Consider the following 18,535-nt stretch of genomic DNA (forward strand, 5'->3'; position numbering starts at 1 on the left):
AACACTGCAGTGTGCCCATATATCTGACTGACAATATGCCCGCATTCTTAGTGAAACCATACTTTATTACCCAAGACTTGTGACTGATATTATCACATCGCCATCCAAAATTGTTGCCGCAAACAGAAGTGCCAAAGAAAGATGAGCTTATATTTGGATGTTTTTAATGCGTTAACTGTGGTGTGAAGCACAACAAATATGCAAAAGTTCAGGGAGAAAGAATCAGTCCCATGGGGCAAAAAAAAGAAAACACACACACGATAGAATCAAGGTTTGCGCTAAACATGGATCGTCTTTATTTAGCTAGTGAGTTACCTTGAGGAGAAAACTGTCACGTCCTTGCAATTGATGTCTTGCAGTTTTGGGGGTGTGGGGAGGGGGGTAGTGGGGCGGAGGGGTGAGGGGGGGTCCCGGTCCAGGGAGGGAGGGAGGGAGGGGTGCGGTGTCTACCCAAAAGTGCAGAGTTGTTGAGGACAGACAGTGTGATTGAGCCTGAGGTACGGTGGAGTACATGAACATCAGAGGCAAAGACAGTAACCCACAGGGGCCCAAGGAGGCCACCGCTGGTCGTACCGCAGCAGCAGCTTTCTCCTCAGACAAAAGCACTTCTGAATGACAAGAATCACAAGAAAGTAGGAGAAAAGAAAAAAAAACAAAAAACAAAACGTGCACTGGCTGGCGATTGCTAGCCTGCTGCATAATTAGAACGTTTTGGTACACAGAAACGGATGCGGAAAGGAAGGCAATAGGTAGGAGACGGAGGCGTCGTCGTATGATTGGCATGATTGTGGCTTCTTTCCCAATTATTTTGTCCCACCCGTCAGTCAACCAAACCCTCAACTCCGAACAGCTGGCCGGGCGCTGAATACAGATTCAAGTAAGAGATTAGTTCAAACGTGTGGTCTTTAATTCTCCTCCCGGCATAGCGCACCGGTGTCCCACAACATTTTCAATTACAAATTACAAATAAGCCCCGGTGACATTGTCTGACTACTCTGGTTAGTCAGTTAGTTGCTCACAAACAAAAAAAAAAAAAATCAAAGAAAGTAAGGAAAGGAAACACAGAGTTAGAGAGTTAAGGGAACTGGTAGAGGCTGTTTTTAATAGGGGGGCTGAAAGTGCTTCAAAGACAGTTGTCAGAGTGGGTTACGTTTCTCTTTTTTTCTCGTAAGACGGGAACACGGAGTTAGATGCACCAGTCAACAGATACAGATGAGGCCGTCTATTGTCACGTTTCAAGTGTTCAGATACATTTTTTTTTTTCGACTTCAGCAGATCGATTGTGTGAGAGCCTCTCTCCACCCCCCCCTCCCGACTGCGCCGAGGCAAAGTTGAGTTTTAAGGTCCTACATCATTAGTGTTGCAGTTCTAGCAGAGGGCTTGCTTGAAGGTTACTGTTTGTTTCTATTGCGTTCCTGGCGAGACAGAGAGAAGAGAACAGGGGCGGGGGGGAGGGAGATGGTCAGTGGATGGCTTTGAGGGGGAGGCGGAGTGAGGAGACATGAACAGAAAAGGTGCAACATCAGAGCAGTGACAAGGAAACAGTACATTTGAATTATGCGACATTTCATTTCTGATGCAGAAAAATGACATTAAAGTGTTGTCCTGCAATAACATGTGTCCACGTTCAGACTGCCAGCCAAAATCTGATTTTTAGCCCGTCCAGATTGAAACCAGATGACTCTTTTGTAGTGTGAACGGTCACAAATCACATGAAATCCAATTTTTGCACAAATCGGATTTGAGAAGGAATCTGATTTGAATGACATTCGCCTGCAGTCTGAACGCAGCCTAAGAATCATCACTTTTTGATGTGACAAGGGCCCAGAGGCTGTGCACTGAGGCTGAATGTGCGGTTTTCTGGAGAGTTTTTACTAGTTGGCGAGGCTACTCCCCTGGAGACCAGGAAGAAAATAAAGACACGAAAAGTGGACTTAACGCAGAACCTGTAACTATGACATTGACAAATAGGCACACGCAGACGGAACCACAAATCACGCCGCGTTTTAACGATGTCTGCAGCGGCAAGGACCTGCGCAGCTCTCTGACTCCTTGGAAATGTGTGACGGCTCCCATTTGTTCTCCAATTTGCCTCGCTGGGGAAAGGTCAAAACTTCGCCGGCAAAAAGGTGTGACAACGTTGGCAGCCACAATTTTCAGGACGTTCGTCAGATGAATGTCCTCGGCGTGCACGCAGGCGTCTGTTTACGGAGGAATTAATAAGTATTTGCAATTTAAAGGTCCCGTGTTTGGGCCGCTTTCCTTCTTTTTCCATCACGGGCTCCAGCGGAACAGCCTCGCATAAATATACGAGAAACTGGACCTCAAGGAAAAGACGAAGAGAATGACCTTTATTTATTTGTTTGTTAAAGCAGGCGCTCCTTTGTGGCTTATCTTTACAGATGTATATAAACAATAATAGGATCCTTATCAGTGGGTTTCATAAACAGAGATGCTGTTCATGCTTTTTATCACTAGGACCCGAAATAATGAACAGCCACAGCTTGTATTTATGGGGGGGTGCGGCGCAGGTATCTGCTGATCCGACACCTCTCATACTGCGCGGAGGACGACCCAAAACACGGAGAAGAACAATTAACCTTGTCGAGCCAAGGAGGAGGGCGAGGCCTCGGCTGTCACGCGGGGAGGTCAGGCGGGGCTGCGGAAAGCAAGCGCGGCGCGCAAAACACCTCCGCAGCGGCGGCGCGGATGAAACGCTCTCCCTACTGACAGGTTGTTTTCAGAAGCCTGAAAACATTGACTTGAAATATTTATGAGAAAGTAACCCGGGGCATATTAACAAGGTCGGCAGCGAGGAGCCGATACGGCATCAATGGAGCAGGACTGGATAAAGGCGGGGGTGGGGTCGGCTCGTGGACGGGCTCTCTGTGCGCAAACAGATTGGCTAAGTGGTAAAAAAAAAAAAAATCAAAGCAAGATGAAGCAGAATGGGAGAAATTAAGTAAAAAAGGAAGTTGCCCGAGAGCTGCTGTTTTTTTCCCCCATAACAGCAGCATCTCAGATTTTACTACCCAGATTCTAATTTGTGGAACACGTCCATGGTGAATTTTAAATTGCGTTTATTTGATCTGCAGTTTTGCTCACAGTCTCACTCTTTTCTTTTTACATATATTTATATATTTAGGTTTTAGAAGACTCGGAGGCGCGCAGCAGCAGCAGCAGCAGCAGCAGCAGCTAGTTTTGCAGGCCGAGGGCCCATGTTGTTAAAGAGCAATAAAGCATGAGGAGCGCAGAGCCTCGGTGTTCAAAGAGAGAGATCCGCCGCCTGCATTTGGCTTTTGTCTGCGGGGAGGAATGCCAAGAATGCGGGCTATTTCGGGAAACCTCGGCGCATCCAGCAAGCTCCGCTTGGGCAGATCGTGGCGGCCGATCTCCGCTGCAGAAGATGGCTGATGAGGACTCAGCGTTTCCCAGAAACCTGCTGCTCATGAGCAGCGGCGGCGCGTCAGCGTCCACCTCCGGGAACTTCCACTTAAACAAGGCCATTCATTCAACATTCAATCCTCCACCCCCCCTTTCCCCTGGATGACACAACCTCTGTCTAAGTGTGGGTGGAACGAGATCAACTGATTGCAGCCCGGCTCAAACTGGAAGCCGTGACTCAGTGAAAGCGAGGCCTTCCCTTTGAAATTAGCGGGTGACTGAACACCGCTGTGCTCAGAGAGCTCTCTGATCTGTGTGTGTGTGTGTGTGTGTGTGTGTGTGTGTGTGTGTGTGTGTTTTGGGGTCGTTTTTGTCTTCTTCTTTTTTTTCTCATCTCACCTTTCTCAATGCCTCCTCCTCCTCCTGACGTTTCTCGTAATGTGCAAAGTCGTCAAAGATTGAGGTGGTGTGCTTGTACGCGGCGATGATTTTCAGCACCTGCTTGGCCTTCTCCAGCGGCACCTCCTGCGTGTCCCTGGAGTTGGTCACCGGCTTGTTGTCATTGTTCTCCAGCCGGATGTGCCGCAGCTGGTTGTTGGGCACGTCCTTGATGAAGGCCCACTTCACCTCGAACTTGCCCTTCCACTTGTCCTGAGACCAGACGCCGGCGTAGGCGCTGTAGTCCACCGGCGAGCGCATCTCGGCCACGCCGCAGAAGTGGCCGCTGCCGTTGACGCTGAACAGCAGGTAGAGGGGCCCCTTGTTGCCCAGCGAGCGGTAGGCGCCGTCCAGCCGCTTGTTGCCGTGCTCCGTGCTGCACCAGATGGAGTACTTGATGGAGCGGTGGATGTCGTCCTCCGAGTAGCTCTTGATGATGAACACGCGGCCGTTTTTCAAGTTCCAGTCAAAGTCTTTGGGGTTGTAGTTGTTGAGCACGCGCAGCTTCTCCAGCACGGGGTGCACCTCCCCCGAGCACGGCGAGGCGCTCATGGGGACCCCGCCGCCCAGGCCGAAGCTCTCGCCCCGGTTCCTGGGAGCCACCCAGCGGTTGGGGGGTGGGCCGGGCTGCTGCTGCTGCGGCGGCTGCTGCTGAGCCTGCTGCTGATGGAGCGGAGGCGGGTGGTGGCCGGGCTGGGAGGTGAGCTGCAGGTGGTGGTGGTGGTGGTGATGGTGGTGGGGCGGGGCCGGGGGGAGAGGGTGAGGGTGGGTGTGAGGGTGTGGGTGGGAGTGTGGGTGAGGGTGCTGGGGGGACTGCAGGGACTGGAGCTGGAAAGGCTGGTGCTGGGGCTGGTGCTGGTGCTGATGCTGGTGCTGGTGCTGGGCCTGCGGGGCCAGCGGGCTCTGCAGGAGCGCCTGGTGCTGAGCCAGGAGGGGCTGCTGCACCAGGGGCTGCGGGGGCAGCATATTCTGAGCCAGCGGGGGCTTGCTCAGGGGGCCCTTGTCGTCCCAGGTGCCGATGTTCATGTTGTGCTTGATGGGGGGCGGGGGGATGGCCACGCCCCCCATCCCCATGCCGTTGCCGGGGGCACAGCCCTTGGGCTTGACCTTGGGCTGCGGCTTGGCCGGCTTCTTGGCGATGGCGGCCCAGGACGCGGGCTTGGGCGCCAACGAGCCCATGGACGGCGGGAGGCCGCCGGGCGCCACGCTGCTCATGCCCGCCGCGGCCGCCAGGGGCGAGCCCACCGTCTTTGTGACGGCGGCGACCATGTCGGCGCCCAGCTTCAGCCCCGTCATGCCCTGCTCGATGCTGTTCATCACCGGCACCTTGCTCAGCGATGCGTCGCCGCCGCCGGCTCCGGCCCCGCCGAAGCCCGCCTGGCCGTCGGCGATGGCGCGGCCCAGCGAGCTGGGCGCGTAGCCGTAGCTGTTGCTGTAGACGGAGCTCTGCGTGGACTGGCCCTGAGAGACGCTGGTGCCCCAGGTGGAAAAGTCGGCGTTGCTGGGGAAAAAGTTGAAGCCGTGCTGGCCCAGGAAGGGCGGCGTGTTGCCCAGGGCGCCCGGCTGGCTGAACACGCCGTCGGGGATGAAGTGCGGCTCGCCATTGCTCATTTGTCCGTAGGTGGTCAGGTAGGGCATGGGGGGGTCCCCCGCTGTGGACCAAGTGGCTTCACCCAGAGAGTAGGGGAAACTGATGGATGGAGCATAGTAACTAGGCATGTAGGGGTCAGACATTGGCGGGTAGCTGTTACTCTGTGTGACACAAGGAGACGGAAAAATTAATATGCAGCAGCAAATGGCAGGCGTCATAACACAGAACATCATTCAAAATGGAAATCACATCATTTGTAAAGATTGTGCATGTTTTTAAGCCTTTATCTTTCTATTACCTAACAGGAATCCTTCTGTCTCTCATTATGTTTGACATCATGAAATTAACGGTATTAATATGTGTACTGTTCGCATTATCTACAGGAACAAACAATTCATTTGGGAATTGTAAAACGGTGGCTTGTGGCCTGAACAATCTGGCCTCAATCTGAATTATGATCAGCTTTATTGTAACGGGCGTTTTATTCAGCAAGAACAGATCACATCGGTGGTTACTTCACAATTATTTGATGTGTGTTTCACCTGATTCGTTTGGCTGCTTATGTAAGGCTCGAAATCATCGTCGTTCACACCGTCTTTCTGATGCATTGATCCGTTTTGCACTGAGGATGGGGGATAAAAGAGGGGAGGTTCTTAAAGGCTTACACATATCAATTCATCAGGCATTTACACGTCATCCGTAGTTTGACCATGGTTCCTATTAGGCAACCACAGGTCAGCTACACATTGAAGTGCTCTCAGCAATGTTTACATCAATAGCCCTAACACAGTAACACTGACAAATCCTCAGTGTCATGGCAGTGGGTGAATGTAAATCAAAACATCCTGCAACTGTCACACTGAAACGCTGCACCATTGGCAAACATCAGCGTTGACTCTTACCTTTATTCCCTTGTCCTTTAGGTCTCTGTAATAATGTAGCAGCGCATGGAGGGAGGGGGGGGCAGAGAGAGAGAGAGATGTGAGACGGGTTGCCAGATCACGACAGGAAAACAACACATAACACACGCTCACGTACAGCGGCAGCCGCAGCAGGAGCAGCAGCAGCAGGCTGTGTTTCCTACCAGCTAAATGCTACACGGGTAAAACGCAGTGCTCCATCTCAGTGAACTCGCTGGCTAACAAACCCACTAGCCCGGATGTTAACATGTACCGGTTGCTCCGCCGCTATCGAGCGGATGTCAAACGTTCTGACATCCAGTGAAAGAAACGGTGCCGCATTGGGTGAAACCCGGCTTCGGCTTCCGAGTAGTTTTTGCACATACATATACAGCCAGCCGGCCTACATTTACGGCTAACAGCTACCACATATCAGTCACTACCACAGCCTGTTTGATCTGGCCGAACCGAGGCGGATCAAACTGTTGTCAGCAAAGTTTCCCCCACCGCCGTCGCACGGCCCTGATTTTCTATCACGTTTTCCCATTTCCCTTCCTCTTCTTCCTCTTCTTCCTTTTTTCAGCTGTGTCAGTGCACGGACCTGATCGACTGTGGTAGCAGACATCCTCCAGGAATCAACGCCGATCGCTCTTCGTGAGACTGCCGGTGGCTTTTCTCCCCTCTTCGTGTCAGTCCGGTGCTTGCCTCTCTCGTCTCTCGGGGTGTCCAATCACTCTCCGGCGGCTACAAAAGCGGCGCTTCCCCCCCCCCTCTCTCTCTCTCCGGACTGCGAGCTGCTGACGACGATCGCGGCTTCGAGTTGCGGCTCTTTGACAAACGGCGACTTGTGCGTCTGCGGATGGGGCGTCAAGTCAATGCGTCCGTACCGCTCCTGGCCGCGGATTGTGTACAGCGGTCAATCCGAAAGTGGCGTTAGATACTTGCTGAAATATCCCTGACCATATTCCACAATGGCGGATAGGCTTCCTTTTTTTCTGACTCCCGCTTCCGTTCTGTTCTCCTGCTCTGTGACCTTCCGCCTGTGACGCTCTGAGTCATGTTGAAACTGACACTTCACATGACAGCCACAATCACACACTGCTCCTCTTTTTTTTTTTTTTTTTTTTAAATAAATAATAATAATAATAATAATAATAATAATAATAATAATAATAATAATAATAATAATAATAATAATAATAAACAGGTTCTTAACTAAATGCTATGGCACTTGTTTTATGGTGTCGTTAAAGCAATTTAAGGCAATTAGTTCAGCTTAATCATAATTAAGCAAGACTTCTGATAAGTTGGTGATAAGCAAAAATATTTCCACTTATAAAGATATCAGTGACGGGTGTGAGTCAGTGCAAATTAAACACGGAAGCGACTTAGTAAGAATACAAACTGTTAACGGGACAAATCGTGCACAATTCAATTGTCGTCTATATAGAACTTTAAAGGTGATACTAAAGACGCTAGAACAGTTTGTGTACACTTTACATCGACGAACTGAAGCGGTTTCATAGAACTATTTTGTTGCTGATGTAACATCGATAAATTATTTTTGTTATGCTAAACAGGTAAAAGACATGTCACCATAGGAATGGCTCACGGCGTTGCTTGGTGTCCTGTGGCGCATATTTAACAAAAAAAAAATACAAAAAATACAAAACATAAAACAAGCGATACAGTCTTTCTGATTCAGCTTTTTTATTAAACAACTCTTTGGCCACTAGAGGGCAGTCATGTTTCGCAGAATCATACCTACAAACGAATGGCAACTAAATTTGATTTATGTGGATTTATTTATTTTTTTCGTCTGTTCTGACTTTACTGTGTTTCGATTTAGTTGTTTTACATGTTTGCATTGGATAACTACTTACGGCTGTAACATGAGTTGTGATTTAGATCACATTTATATTAAAATTAGGATGTTTGAGGGTCTATTTATTTTAAATTGCACAAATAGATCATCTATTACTCATGGTGTTCTATTCATAAATTGCTAGAGTTGGGTTTTTTTTTATTATTATTATTATTAAATTGTAAAATATAAACGAGTGCACTGTTCTTATAATACATCAATGCGGGGGGCGCGCTGGAAGTGGAACCGGCGTGAGTTGCGCAACTCTCGCGATACTTGCTCAGTAGGTCAGGATTCGTGCAGAAAGAAGTATGGCAGCCGCGGCGGTGAGGTCCTGTCGCAGAGGACTTTCACAGTTGTTAAGCAATGGGGGCGTCACAGCTTTGTCCTCGACGCGTCTGCAAGGTTTGTCCGAGTGTTTGCCTGGTACAAATTAATTTGTGAACGCTGAACTGACTACGAGCTGTGTACAGATATCGGAGGGGGTGTGGCGTCTCAAAAATGCGGGGCTCGTAAACCGCGGAGGTTTTATGCTAGTGACTGGACTCGATGTACTGTAATGTCATTCTTTTTTAAATTACAACCTATATATGTTGATTAGCCACATATTAATTGTAATATACGTAATCCCCAGAACGTAGACTGTATCTTGAAAAAGTACCCACGTTGTGGTCCATGTAAGAGCCCTACTACTCCTCACAGTCGACACAGGCGTGTTGTTTACCTGTTACAGAAATTCTATCACTCGTTGCGTCATGTGTTGGAGTTTTTCTTCGTGACCTAGAAATAATAATGTCCTTTCAATTGTCTCTGCCAGAAGGTAGGAGGCACAAGTCGACGGTTCAGTATGCCACACGACCGGACCTTCCCAAGTTGGCCTACAGACGAGTGAAGGGAAAGAGTCCAGGTGTGGTGTTCCTTCCGGGTTACGGTTCCAACATGAACGGACAGAAAGCTGAGGCACTGGAGGAGTTCTGCAGGTCACTGGGCCACTCGTACCTGAGGTACGTCATCCGAAATAATGTGGAAACAGCCTGCCGCTGCAATGTCAGTGGCTTTCATGCATGAGAAGCAGAGCGTAGCAAAAATAATTTAAATATCTGTATCAAACCACGATGAAGCATTATTAATTTAACCCCAGATGGTGAGAAACTAGTTCATCTAAAATGTCCTCACAGCATTAGTCTCAAGGGCTTTTCTCTCTGAAATTGACTTCCTATCATATGCACGTTAGGCATTAGGACAATGTGAAAATTTTAAGTTCTACTTTGGTGTATGTGTGTGTGTGAACTGTAGGTTTTGTTTTGGAATTTTGCTTTTTATTATTATTTATTTATTTATTTATTTATTTATTTTGGCCCTGAATGAAGGACAACTTGTCGAGGGTGCGTCCCATCTTTACCCCAAGGCATCTTGGATAAGCTCCAACATCCATGCATGTTCTACACCAGTGGTTCTCAAACTTTCTCTGTCACGCAAACCTTGGAGGAAGAAAATTTTTCATTGCCCCCACCCAAAAAAAATAAATAAATAAATAAATAATTTGACGTGGCTGTGTCTTGAGGGATCCCGATGAACCTGCAAGTGGCCCCATGTCTCTAGGACAAAGTTGACTTTTGACCCCATAGACTTGCATGGCATTAAGGTTAGCGATAAGGCTAGAATTAGGGTTAGGGTTAGCTGGAGTTAGGGTTTCGTGGTTCCTCATGGGCTAGAAGCCCCAAATTTGACGTGGCTGTGTCTTCAGGGATCCCGATGAACCTGCAAGTGGCCCCATGTCTCTAGGACAAAGTTGACTTTTGACCCCATAGACTTGCTACACACTTAACTCCGGCACAATTTTCAACATAAGAATTTTTATCTCATTAAATGTGCAATTTTGATGTTTGATTATTTATTTGCACAAACGCCACAGCACAAATAGTTCCCAAATAGACTGCACTAACAGTTGGTTGTGAGTAAACTTACAGTCACATCTGGTGTTCTCTATTTTTAGCGAGACCTGGTTTGTGTCTAATGCTCTGTTCTTATTTGCCAGGTTTGACTACACAGGCCATGGGGCGTCAGAGGGAGTGCTAGCAGAAGGAACTATTGGCACTTGGAAGAAAGATGTCCTTTTTGTTTTGGATGAATTAGCACAGGGTCCACAGGTAGATAAATCCTCCATCCTTTTTGTGTTTATTCAATGAAAACTGGAATTGTTGACTATTGGTGTGATTCTGGGAATTAAAACAACTTTAATTGATTCCTAAGAGTCTCCTTATATAAACTATGCAACAATTTATCTCATAATAGTATTATCTTATATTGTTTTTTTTGTTTGTTTTTTTTAAACAAAAAAAAAATACAGTGAGAAGATTAGCGCTGCAAGCAAAAACCGAAGTGTTCAAATGAGGTTTTGGTTTTCTTTTGTTTTGGTTGTTTTTGTAAAAATGTAAATACATGTTTCCCTTCAAGAGCCACTGAATAACTTTATTTGAAGCTTAAAATATAATGTTCCAGTCTAAGTAAATGTACATGAAAAATGTCTACTTCTATCTTGAGGTTTAATGGTATGTTCCACCATATCCTCAAGATGGCACTATTTTGCTGTGATCGTTATGCCATAAATCTCAACACACTGAGCCTTGACGCTTGTTTTTTTTTAATATAATTATAAATGTTTCTGTTTGTTGTGATTTTTGGCGATTTCATCCCATGTTTTACTGTGTATTTATGAACTTTTTGTTCACTTACAGATCATGGTGGGTTCCAGTATAGGCGGTTGGCTCATGCTGCTTGCAGCCATTGCAAGGCCAGAGAAAACTGCAGCACTCGTGGGCATCTCCACTGCTGCAGACCACATTGTGACAACCTTCAACTCTCTTCCTTTGGAGGTAGGAGCATATTGTCTACGCTCTGTGTTGCCTTGTCCTTGGTATTTTCACATCAAACCTTGATTCTGCAGACGCGTAAAGAATTCGAGGAGAAGGGAGAGTGGACGATACCTACCAAACACGCGGAGGAGGGTCACTACAAATTCAACATGGACTTTCTGCGCGAGGCTGAAAACCACTGCGTGCTCCACAGTCCAATCCCCATCACCTGTCCCGTGCGACTCATCCACGGGCTGAAGGACGAAGACGTGCCGTGGCACATCTCCATGCAAGTGGCGGAGCGAATCCTCAGCCCCGACGTGGACGTCATCCTGCGGCGACACGGCCAGCACCGCATGTCCGAGAAGGACGACATCAAGCTCATGGTCTACACCATCGACGATCTCATAGACAAGCTCACCACCATGGTGTGAGCGAAGGGGAGTTGTGAGGGATTGATGAATTTACAAGAGAAGGACTGTTTACTGGAGTGGTGACCCTCAAGAAATGTACCAAACGGCGGCATGTTCCCCTGCCAAATATTACCACCGTTTCTCCACCCGTGTTGTTTCTCCTCCATCTGCTCCATCTGTCCTCTGAAGATGTCGTTACAGATCAAACCACGTTGAACGGGAGCTGCTCCCTCAGTGTGTTCAGGTTGCATTTGCATGTTTCCCCCCCCACAGGTTATCATTTGAAGTACATTGTGTAGGCCTTAGGTGTGCCTTTGCTGCTGTCTGTCCTGATTTTTTTTTTTTTGTTTGTTTGTTTTTGTTCTTTCCTCTACAGCAAAATACGTAGTTTATTTTCTTTCTCCTGTGCCTTTTAAAAAACAACAACTTTTAACCCATTTTTTGACCAATAAAACCTCCGCACAAAACGAGTGCAGCAGGTTCTAGTCTGTCAACAGCAGATGTAGCACCGGTTTCAATACAAAGGTGTTTTTAATGCCCTTCCAGAAACTAAAAATCTTCCCAAGCATTCATTAAAGCCATGTGAGTAGTTGCATTTTCAGCCAGAGATTTCAGAAAACTGTGTTACATGACTCCACCTCCCTGTTAGTCTTCAGCTGCTGAATCCAATCACTGGACTGTCGATGATTAACACGCAGTGGTCCGCTAGCTGCTCTCTGCTCAATGAGGCGAAACCAACAACTTAAATGTCTCAAGTCCACTTTACTGCAGCCGTGACCTTTTACTCGCACTTGGGTCTTTGTAGTCACTCATTTTGTTTGGCCTCAAAATGTAAATTAAATATAGATTTATGGGAACATATGTCGTGTCAGGGGCAAAGTGAGAAATATAGATTACCATGATGGTTGTATAACGAGTTACATTGGTCGGCATATATTTTTGTTTTTCCAACTTTTTGTTTTCGTCTGTTGCAAAAATAAATAAAGAGCTGTATACACTCACATATTTAGACTGATCACACATCCTAGAGCAAAATTGACACTTTGGAATTTATACCAGGAATGAACACCAAGCAGGAAGGACGTGCACACTCATTATTCAAACAGCGTCTCTCATATTGGAGTATTTTCTTGGAAAAACGTTCGTGGTCATTTGGCCAGAGGCGATGCGTGCACTTGGCTGGCAGCCTTTCCGGGCGCAGCGTCGCACTACTGTGTTGAAGAGTCTCTAGAGACCCCTCCTGGTGGCTCTGGCATATAAAGCGAGTGACTCACGCCCACCGGACAACCTCCCCTCGGCCCGGCCGGACGCGCCTGTGCTACTTGCTTCATGGATGCTTCAGCACTTGAGCATCCTCTGCCCTGCCCTGCCTTGCCTTGCCTTGCCTTGCCCAGCTCAGCGGAACTGAGACGCAGTGACGCGGACGAACACTGACCGCTTTCACCCCATCTCTCCAGTAAGTGCACGCCGCTCTTAGTCTGAATTAAACTGCTTTTTGACAATAATTGCACGGCGTTATACATGCGCGCGTGTTTCTGCAAGCGATGCGGGGTTGCGTGCGATTGCGCAAGATTTGAGCTAAATTGTTTTTATTGTTTGCTTTTCTTTTAAAATGCTGCAGGATGCGTGTCAGCGTGGTGCGGTCATTTGCACTACAGTGGGCAATGTCAGAGGAGCTGCGTTATTGACAAAAAGGGAAAGTGCGGAGATTTAGTAAGCAGCACAGGGGAATGACGTAGGATCATTGGATTGGGGCTAAATATAGAACCGTTCCACTCAATTATTTTGTGTTTTGTATTCCAAGCGAACTTTTTCGATATATATATGTGTATACACTTTGCATGGTTAATTTCTTTTCATCATGGCTGGATGCTGGGTGTCCTATAGAGCGCTCCAGCCTGCGTGCACAGCGCGTCACCGCACAGAGGGGTGGAAACAGACCTGACAGTTACTATAGCAATATAAGAGGGCTTGTCCCTGTGCAGGACAGCAGCAGGGACCACACCCTGCTCTGCTCCGTCCTCCGGAGAAGCGCCTCGGTAGAGTGGTAGTCGTAAAGAGACACCAAATATTAGGCTTTTAGTTTGAAAATTAATGTTGAATGGTGTGTGATTTGAATCCTGTTTGTGTGTTCTACTGCACAAAATTGCAAAAATAATAAATGATAAAATTGACAGATGGCTTTTATCATTCAGCCAATTATGTCATCAACAGCTTGAGTAACATTTGTTGTCTTCAAGGCTGTTATAGATCCTAAAAGTATCAGATTGCCATGGCGAACAGAGGTCCTAGCTATGGGCTGAGCAAAGAGGTGCAGGAGAAGATCGAGCAGAAGTACGACCCCGATCTGGAGCAGCGGCTGGTGGACTGGATATCTGCACAGTGCGGGGGCAACCTCGAGAAGCCTCCGCCAGGCAGAGAGAACTTCCAGAAGTGGCTGATGGACGGCACCGTGAGTGGACACGTGTGCCTGCACTCAGAATAGAAGTTGCTGTTCAATTATTAAATCTGGATATCCGGCTCCCGTCGCATTTAAAAGGCCCCCGGTGGAAGAAGTTATTTATATGCCACACTGTTTTGTTTTTAAATGTTTTTTGGTTGTTTTTATACTTAAAAATATATTTTGTTATTTTCTTTTTTTTAATTTGATATCTAAAATTCCAATCTTTTGCCCCAGATCCTCTGCAGGCTTATCAACAGCCTCTATCCCAGAGGGAAGGAACCTATCAGGAAGATTCCAGAGACGCAGATGGCCTTTAAGCAAATGGAGAAGATCTCCCAGTTCCTGCAGGCGGCTGAGGCCTACGGAGTCACGACCACCGACATATTTCAAACCGTTGACCTCTGGGAAGGTGATTCTGACACTTAGCACTTGCGTTTGCTCATCCAACTCACGCTGGCTCGTGTTGCATGCCCGTCCAAACGACCTCTCGCCCTGTCAATAGGGAAGGACATGGCCGCCGTGCAGAGGACTCTCATGGCTCTGGGCAGCCTGGCAGTCACCAAGGACGACGGTTTTTACAAAGGCGACCGCGACTGGTTTCACAGGTAGAGAGATGAGCGACCGTGACATTGCGCGATGGCCGCGATGCTTCAGTGTTAATCTGCCTGGTCTTTTTTCTTATCTGTTTTCGCATATGCAGGAAAGCTCAGGCCTATCGGCGAGAGTTCAGCCAAGAGCAGCTGCGCCAAGGAGAGTCCTTGATTGGCCTGCAGATGGGCAGCAACCGCGGTGCTTCCCAGGCCGGCATGACGGGCTACGGCATGCACCGTCAAATCATGTAGAGCCCGCTGGCCCGCCACTGCTTCCAGATCCGATTTTCTACTAACACCACGAAACGTTCCAATGTTTCCCCCTCGTAGCACTTGCCAACCTTTAACCTCCGTGGAGCTGCTGCTGCTGCTGCTGCTGCTGCTTTGTCCCCGTCTCTGAAATCTGATGTCAGATCCCGTAGCGCTCCCCCCTGCAAGCTCTCCTCCCTTTTTTATGTTTACCCTATTTGCTCTTCGTGCGCCGTCTCTGCAACCACACTTGTTTAGTGCTGATCCCCAGTCGTACAAGGCCAGTATTTATTGTTGTAATATCAACACAAAACAAGCCGCCGGCGTCGTTCACGTGACATAAAAATCTAAAATACTCTTTCAGCATGTTGTTGTGTCCGTGGGTTTTGTATTCGTCACTGGTTACCGTTTCGAGGATGCTCTTCAAGGGTGTATTTGTATGGCCTTAACCCTGGAAGAACTGTTACTGCGGTGTCTGTGATCTTGTTAACTTGTTGCAGTATCCTCTGTAACCAAACCAACCTCACGTTGTGCCTGGTTATGGGACTACGGAGACTGGGTCCCCACGTATTGGCCTCAAATTGTAGATGAGTTTCCTCACCCTGAGCGCATCTGTGTCCACCGTTGTGTTAAACTATTATACCTTTGCATTTCTGGTGCCATGTAAGGACTTTTCTTCAATTTGCTCTTTTTATTTAATGCCATGTTTATCATTTTTAGATATATTTATATATTCTTGAGGCTTGTGAGGTGAATCCTTCAGGAAAAATAAAGTACGTGAACATATTTGTGCGGATCTGTGTGAGTCAAACCATGGGTGTATTAATAGCTGGGACATGAGGGCCGTGTGTGCTGCTCTTCACTCTGTGTTGTTTTTCCATCTTATCTTGGTTCAGTGCTCCGGCTCCTCCCTTAAGCCCATCCTTTGCGTCCTCTCTCTGTACCCAATCTAATAAAGTGGCAGCAGCATGCTTTATTAATCAGGAAGGCAGAAATTCTACCAGATAGTCTCGATTCAAGTCCATTTACTGGAACACTGTTACCTCGCTTAATGCGTTTAGGTAATAAATCCTGCTCTGCTCTGTCTGGGTGAATTAGAAAGAGGCGGTTGTGGTTTCTAAAAAGCATTTGTTTTATTTATTTTTTTGTGTATCTTTTACCAGGCTTTTGGAATTCCACCATCAACTCTAACTGAGGGGTAATGCTATTATTGGGCTTTGATCTAGATAACTAGAGGCCACTTATCATTAAGATAAGACAAGAGTTTGTCTAAGGCATTCTGGGTAGGTGGGGCTGTGCTTGGGGCCACAAAAGGTCACGTTTTATTTCCAGCCTTCAGTTTAGGGGTCAGTTGTTCCCGACTTTTGGCATTTTGTCGAGAGCATAATAGGAAAAGCATGCATGAATTCACATTATAGCCCACTTTGGTATTTAATAATCAGATGCAGGGCTAATAAAATAAGATGTCCTTTCCTGGTGTCAGAATTAATTGATTCAATTACAAATGTTGTGCCATAGTAATTTGCAGTGGAGTTAAATATCTTTTTAATTAAAATAAATCAATATCCTGTTTACGCTATCACACAGAAAGGCAGCAGGAAAAATAAACTGTTGGGTCTTTTGTGCTTCACATGAGCTCAGAGTCTGTTATTATTAGCCTTAACTATTCTGGAGAGGCATTGGTGATGTGTAACTGACAGCTCAATAAGTAATCCAAAAAAAAGACATTCAGGCCAATGAAAGGGCCTCTAGGCCTCTTTTGTCCAAAGTTCCCGTCCAATTTGGTCGCTGTCTTGACTGTCCCACGGTGCTCCGCTCAGGGTTTTCCCCGTCTAAAGGTAATTCAGCCATTTACAATTCAGTAGGGCTTAACTCTGGGACGTGAGCGCAACATTTGCCTAACCTTAATCCTGTGCGCAATAATTGCAATGTTGCAAATAAGGTGTTTTCGCACTCTGCTGCTGCTCCTTTGGATGGCTAGATGTGTCGCACAGGAACAAACGCAAGCTAAAGGCTGTGTTTGCGGGCATCCCGGCATTCCGGGGGACCCGGGACACAACGGAGTGCCCGGCAGAGACGGTCGAGATGGCCTCAGGGGAGATAAAGGGGACCACGGTAACTAAATAAATGGGACTTTCCCTTTAAACTTAAATCTCTGTTCATTTCCAAGTAAACTTTGTGTGTTAAATGAGCAAACCATCATTGATGAATTGTTTGTTTTAAAGGTCAAACTGGCCCTGTTGGACCACCTGGTTATAATGGCCAAAAGGGAGAGAACGGAGAACTTGGTATGTAATGTTACAAGACAGAAAAGGTTGTAAAGACAACATATGTAGACCATTGGTACTAGTGTTGCACTAGTTGTACATATACCTGCTTAACTTTTGTACTTTGTTGTTGGATTTGCTTTGTTTTGCGCTAGTGCAGAAACACTGAATATTATTATTACTATTATAAGATTAAGAATATTAATCCCGTGCTCTCATTTACAGGTGCAGCTGGCTCTGCAGGACTTAAAGGAAAAAGAGGGGAGAATGGGGAAAGGGGCCCTCCTGGGAAAATGGGGCCCCAAGGAGTCCAAGGTGCTATTGGCCTGAAAGGAAATAAGGGAGAGCTTGGGTTGCCTGGACCTCATGGACCTAAAGGTGACTTGGGGCCTCAGGGACTTAAGGGAACTAAAGGGGAAATAGGCCTTCGGGGTGAGAGGGGGGTCCATGGGCCGCTGGGGCCACCTGGAAGATTCGGGCCTAAGGGAGAAATCGGCATTCCGGGTCACAAAGGCAACATTGGCTACCGAGGAGATAAAGGAACACAGGGAGACACAGGTCTCAAGGGGGAAAAGGGAGACGCATGGGTGACCTCCAAAAGTGCCTTTTCTGTGGGACTCACAGCTCAGTCCAAACTGCCCGCTGTCAATGTGCCCATCCGTTTTGATAAGATCATTTACAACCGGCAGAATCACTACGACCCGCAAACGGGGAGGTTCACCTGCTCCGCAGCTGGAACCTATTACTTTGCCTACCACGTCACCGTCTACTCCAGGAACGTGAAGGTGGCCCTTGTCAAGAACGGTGCCAGGATCATCCACACCACGGACAACTACCAGAGCGGCGAGGATCAGGCAGCAGGGGGCACTGTGCTGCACATGGACGTGGGAGACAAGGTGTGGCTGCAGGTCACAGGGGGAGAACTCTACAATGGACTGTTTGCTGATGAGGATGACGATACTACATTTTCTGGGTTCTTAATATTTGCAGATTAAGTTGGGGATGATGAAACTGTGCCTGGTGATTCCTCCTTGGTTCTGCAAAAAGTAATCTCAATGAAATGAAAAATCCACATCGCACAGTTGTAACTTTTCTGTAATGGCTACTGATTGAATGAGTACTAATAGTGTAACAATATGGCAATAAATGCACTTTTAGTCCTTGCACAGACCTTCAAAGCTTCAAAATTCATCTCAAAACGCACCTTTTTAGAACTGCTTTTAATGTGTGATTAATGTCCATTAATGTCCTTTGTCATGTAATGTCCTGTGTTGTGTCATGTGCTGATTCATGTAATTGGCCTGTGTTTGAATCTCAATGTAATGTTTTTATGATTTCTATATTTATGTAAAGCATCTTTGAGTTTCTTGGGAAGCACTATACAAATAAAATGTATTATTATTATTATTTACTTTCCATTTCATTTCCATTTATCAATGTCATGTTTTGTTGATTTTGTTTTGTGTGTATAGAATCCAAGGTTCTAAGAACTTTTATCTTATTATGATCCTTCCGAATGCAAGGATATTTGTTGATCGAGTT

At 47.0% G+C, this 18,535-nt stretch overlaps 4 protein-coding genes across 6 annotated transcripts; 3 read left to right on the forward strand and 1 right to left on the reverse strand.

Annotated features, from left to right (window-relative positions):
* Positions 1–266: 266 nt before the first annotated feature.
* On the reverse strand, positions 267–7,363 carry ythdf3 (YTH N6-methyladenosine RNA binding protein F3). 2 transcript variants are annotated; one of them, XM_076050442.1, is made up of 5 exons: positions 6,914–7,363; positions 6,316–6,340; positions 5,956–6,035; positions 3,784–5,574; positions 267–1,473 (listed from the first exon to the last, which is right to left on the reverse strand). In XM_076050442.1, the coding sequence occupies exons 1-5, from the start codon at positions 6,935–6,937 to the stop codon at positions 1,405–1,407; spliced, it is 1,989 nt and encodes a 662-aa protein (XP_075906557.1). In that variant the 5' UTR covers positions 6,938–7,363; the 3' UTR covers positions 267–1,404. The 2 variants fall into 2 exon arrangements, with proteins under 2 accessions (XP_075906557.1, XP_075906558.1); XM_076050443.1 differs by having other exon boundaries at positions 267–1,415; positions 6,914–7,361.
* Positions 7,364–8,420: 1,057 nt separating this feature from the next.
* Positions 8,421–11,870, forward strand: abhd10b (abhydrolase domain containing 10, depalmitoylase b). 2 transcript variants are annotated; one of them, XM_076050445.1, is made up of 5 exons: positions 8,421–8,581; positions 8,994–9,180; positions 10,215–10,326; positions 10,915–11,052; positions 11,124–11,870. In XM_076050445.1, exons 1-5 carry the CDS (start codon positions 8,488–8,490, stop codon positions 11,463–11,465), a joined length of 873 nt encoding a protein of 290 aa, XP_075906560.1. In that variant the 5' UTR covers positions 8,421–8,487; the 3' UTR covers positions 11,466–11,870. The 2 variants fall into 2 exon arrangements, with proteins under 2 accessions (XP_075906560.1, XP_075906561.1); XM_076050446.1 differs by having other exon boundaries at positions 8,425–8,581; positions 8,997–9,180.
* Positions 11,871–12,575: 705 nt separating this feature from the next.
* Positions 12,576–15,512, forward strand: tagln3b (transgelin 3b). Its single transcript, XM_076050447.1, has 5 exons — positions 12,576–12,900; positions 13,685–13,896; positions 14,122–14,296; positions 14,390–14,492; positions 14,588–15,512. The coding sequence occupies exons 2-5, from the start codon at positions 13,717–13,719 to the stop codon at positions 14,727–14,729; spliced, it is 600 nt and encodes a 199-aa protein (XP_075906562.1). The 5' UTR covers positions 12,576–12,900; positions 13,685–13,716; the 3' UTR covers positions 14,730–15,512.
* A 137-nt stretch (positions 15,513–15,649) lies between these two features.
* Positions 15,650–18,041, forward strand: c1qtnf9 (C1q and TNF related 9). Its single transcript, XM_076050444.1, has 3 exons — positions 15,650–16,841; positions 16,952–17,014; positions 17,219–18,041. Exons 1-3 carry the CDS (start codon positions 16,655–16,657, stop codon positions 17,986–17,988), a joined length of 1,020 nt encoding a protein of 339 aa, XP_075906559.1. The 5' UTR covers positions 15,650–16,654; the 3' UTR covers positions 17,989–18,041.
* The last annotated feature ends 494 nt before the right edge of the window (positions 18,042–18,535 follow it).

The sequence above is a fragment of the Nelusetta ayraudi genome, unplaced genomic scaffold (genome assembly GCF_046127955.1).
Source record: "Nelusetta ayraudi isolate G7.1 ecotype Tasmania unplaced genomic scaffold, CSIRO-AGI_Nayr_v1 ptg000127l, whole genome shotgun sequence".
Lineage (NCBI taxonomy): Eukaryota > Metazoa > Chordata > Actinopteri > Tetraodontiformes > Monacanthidae > Nelusetta > Nelusetta ayraudi.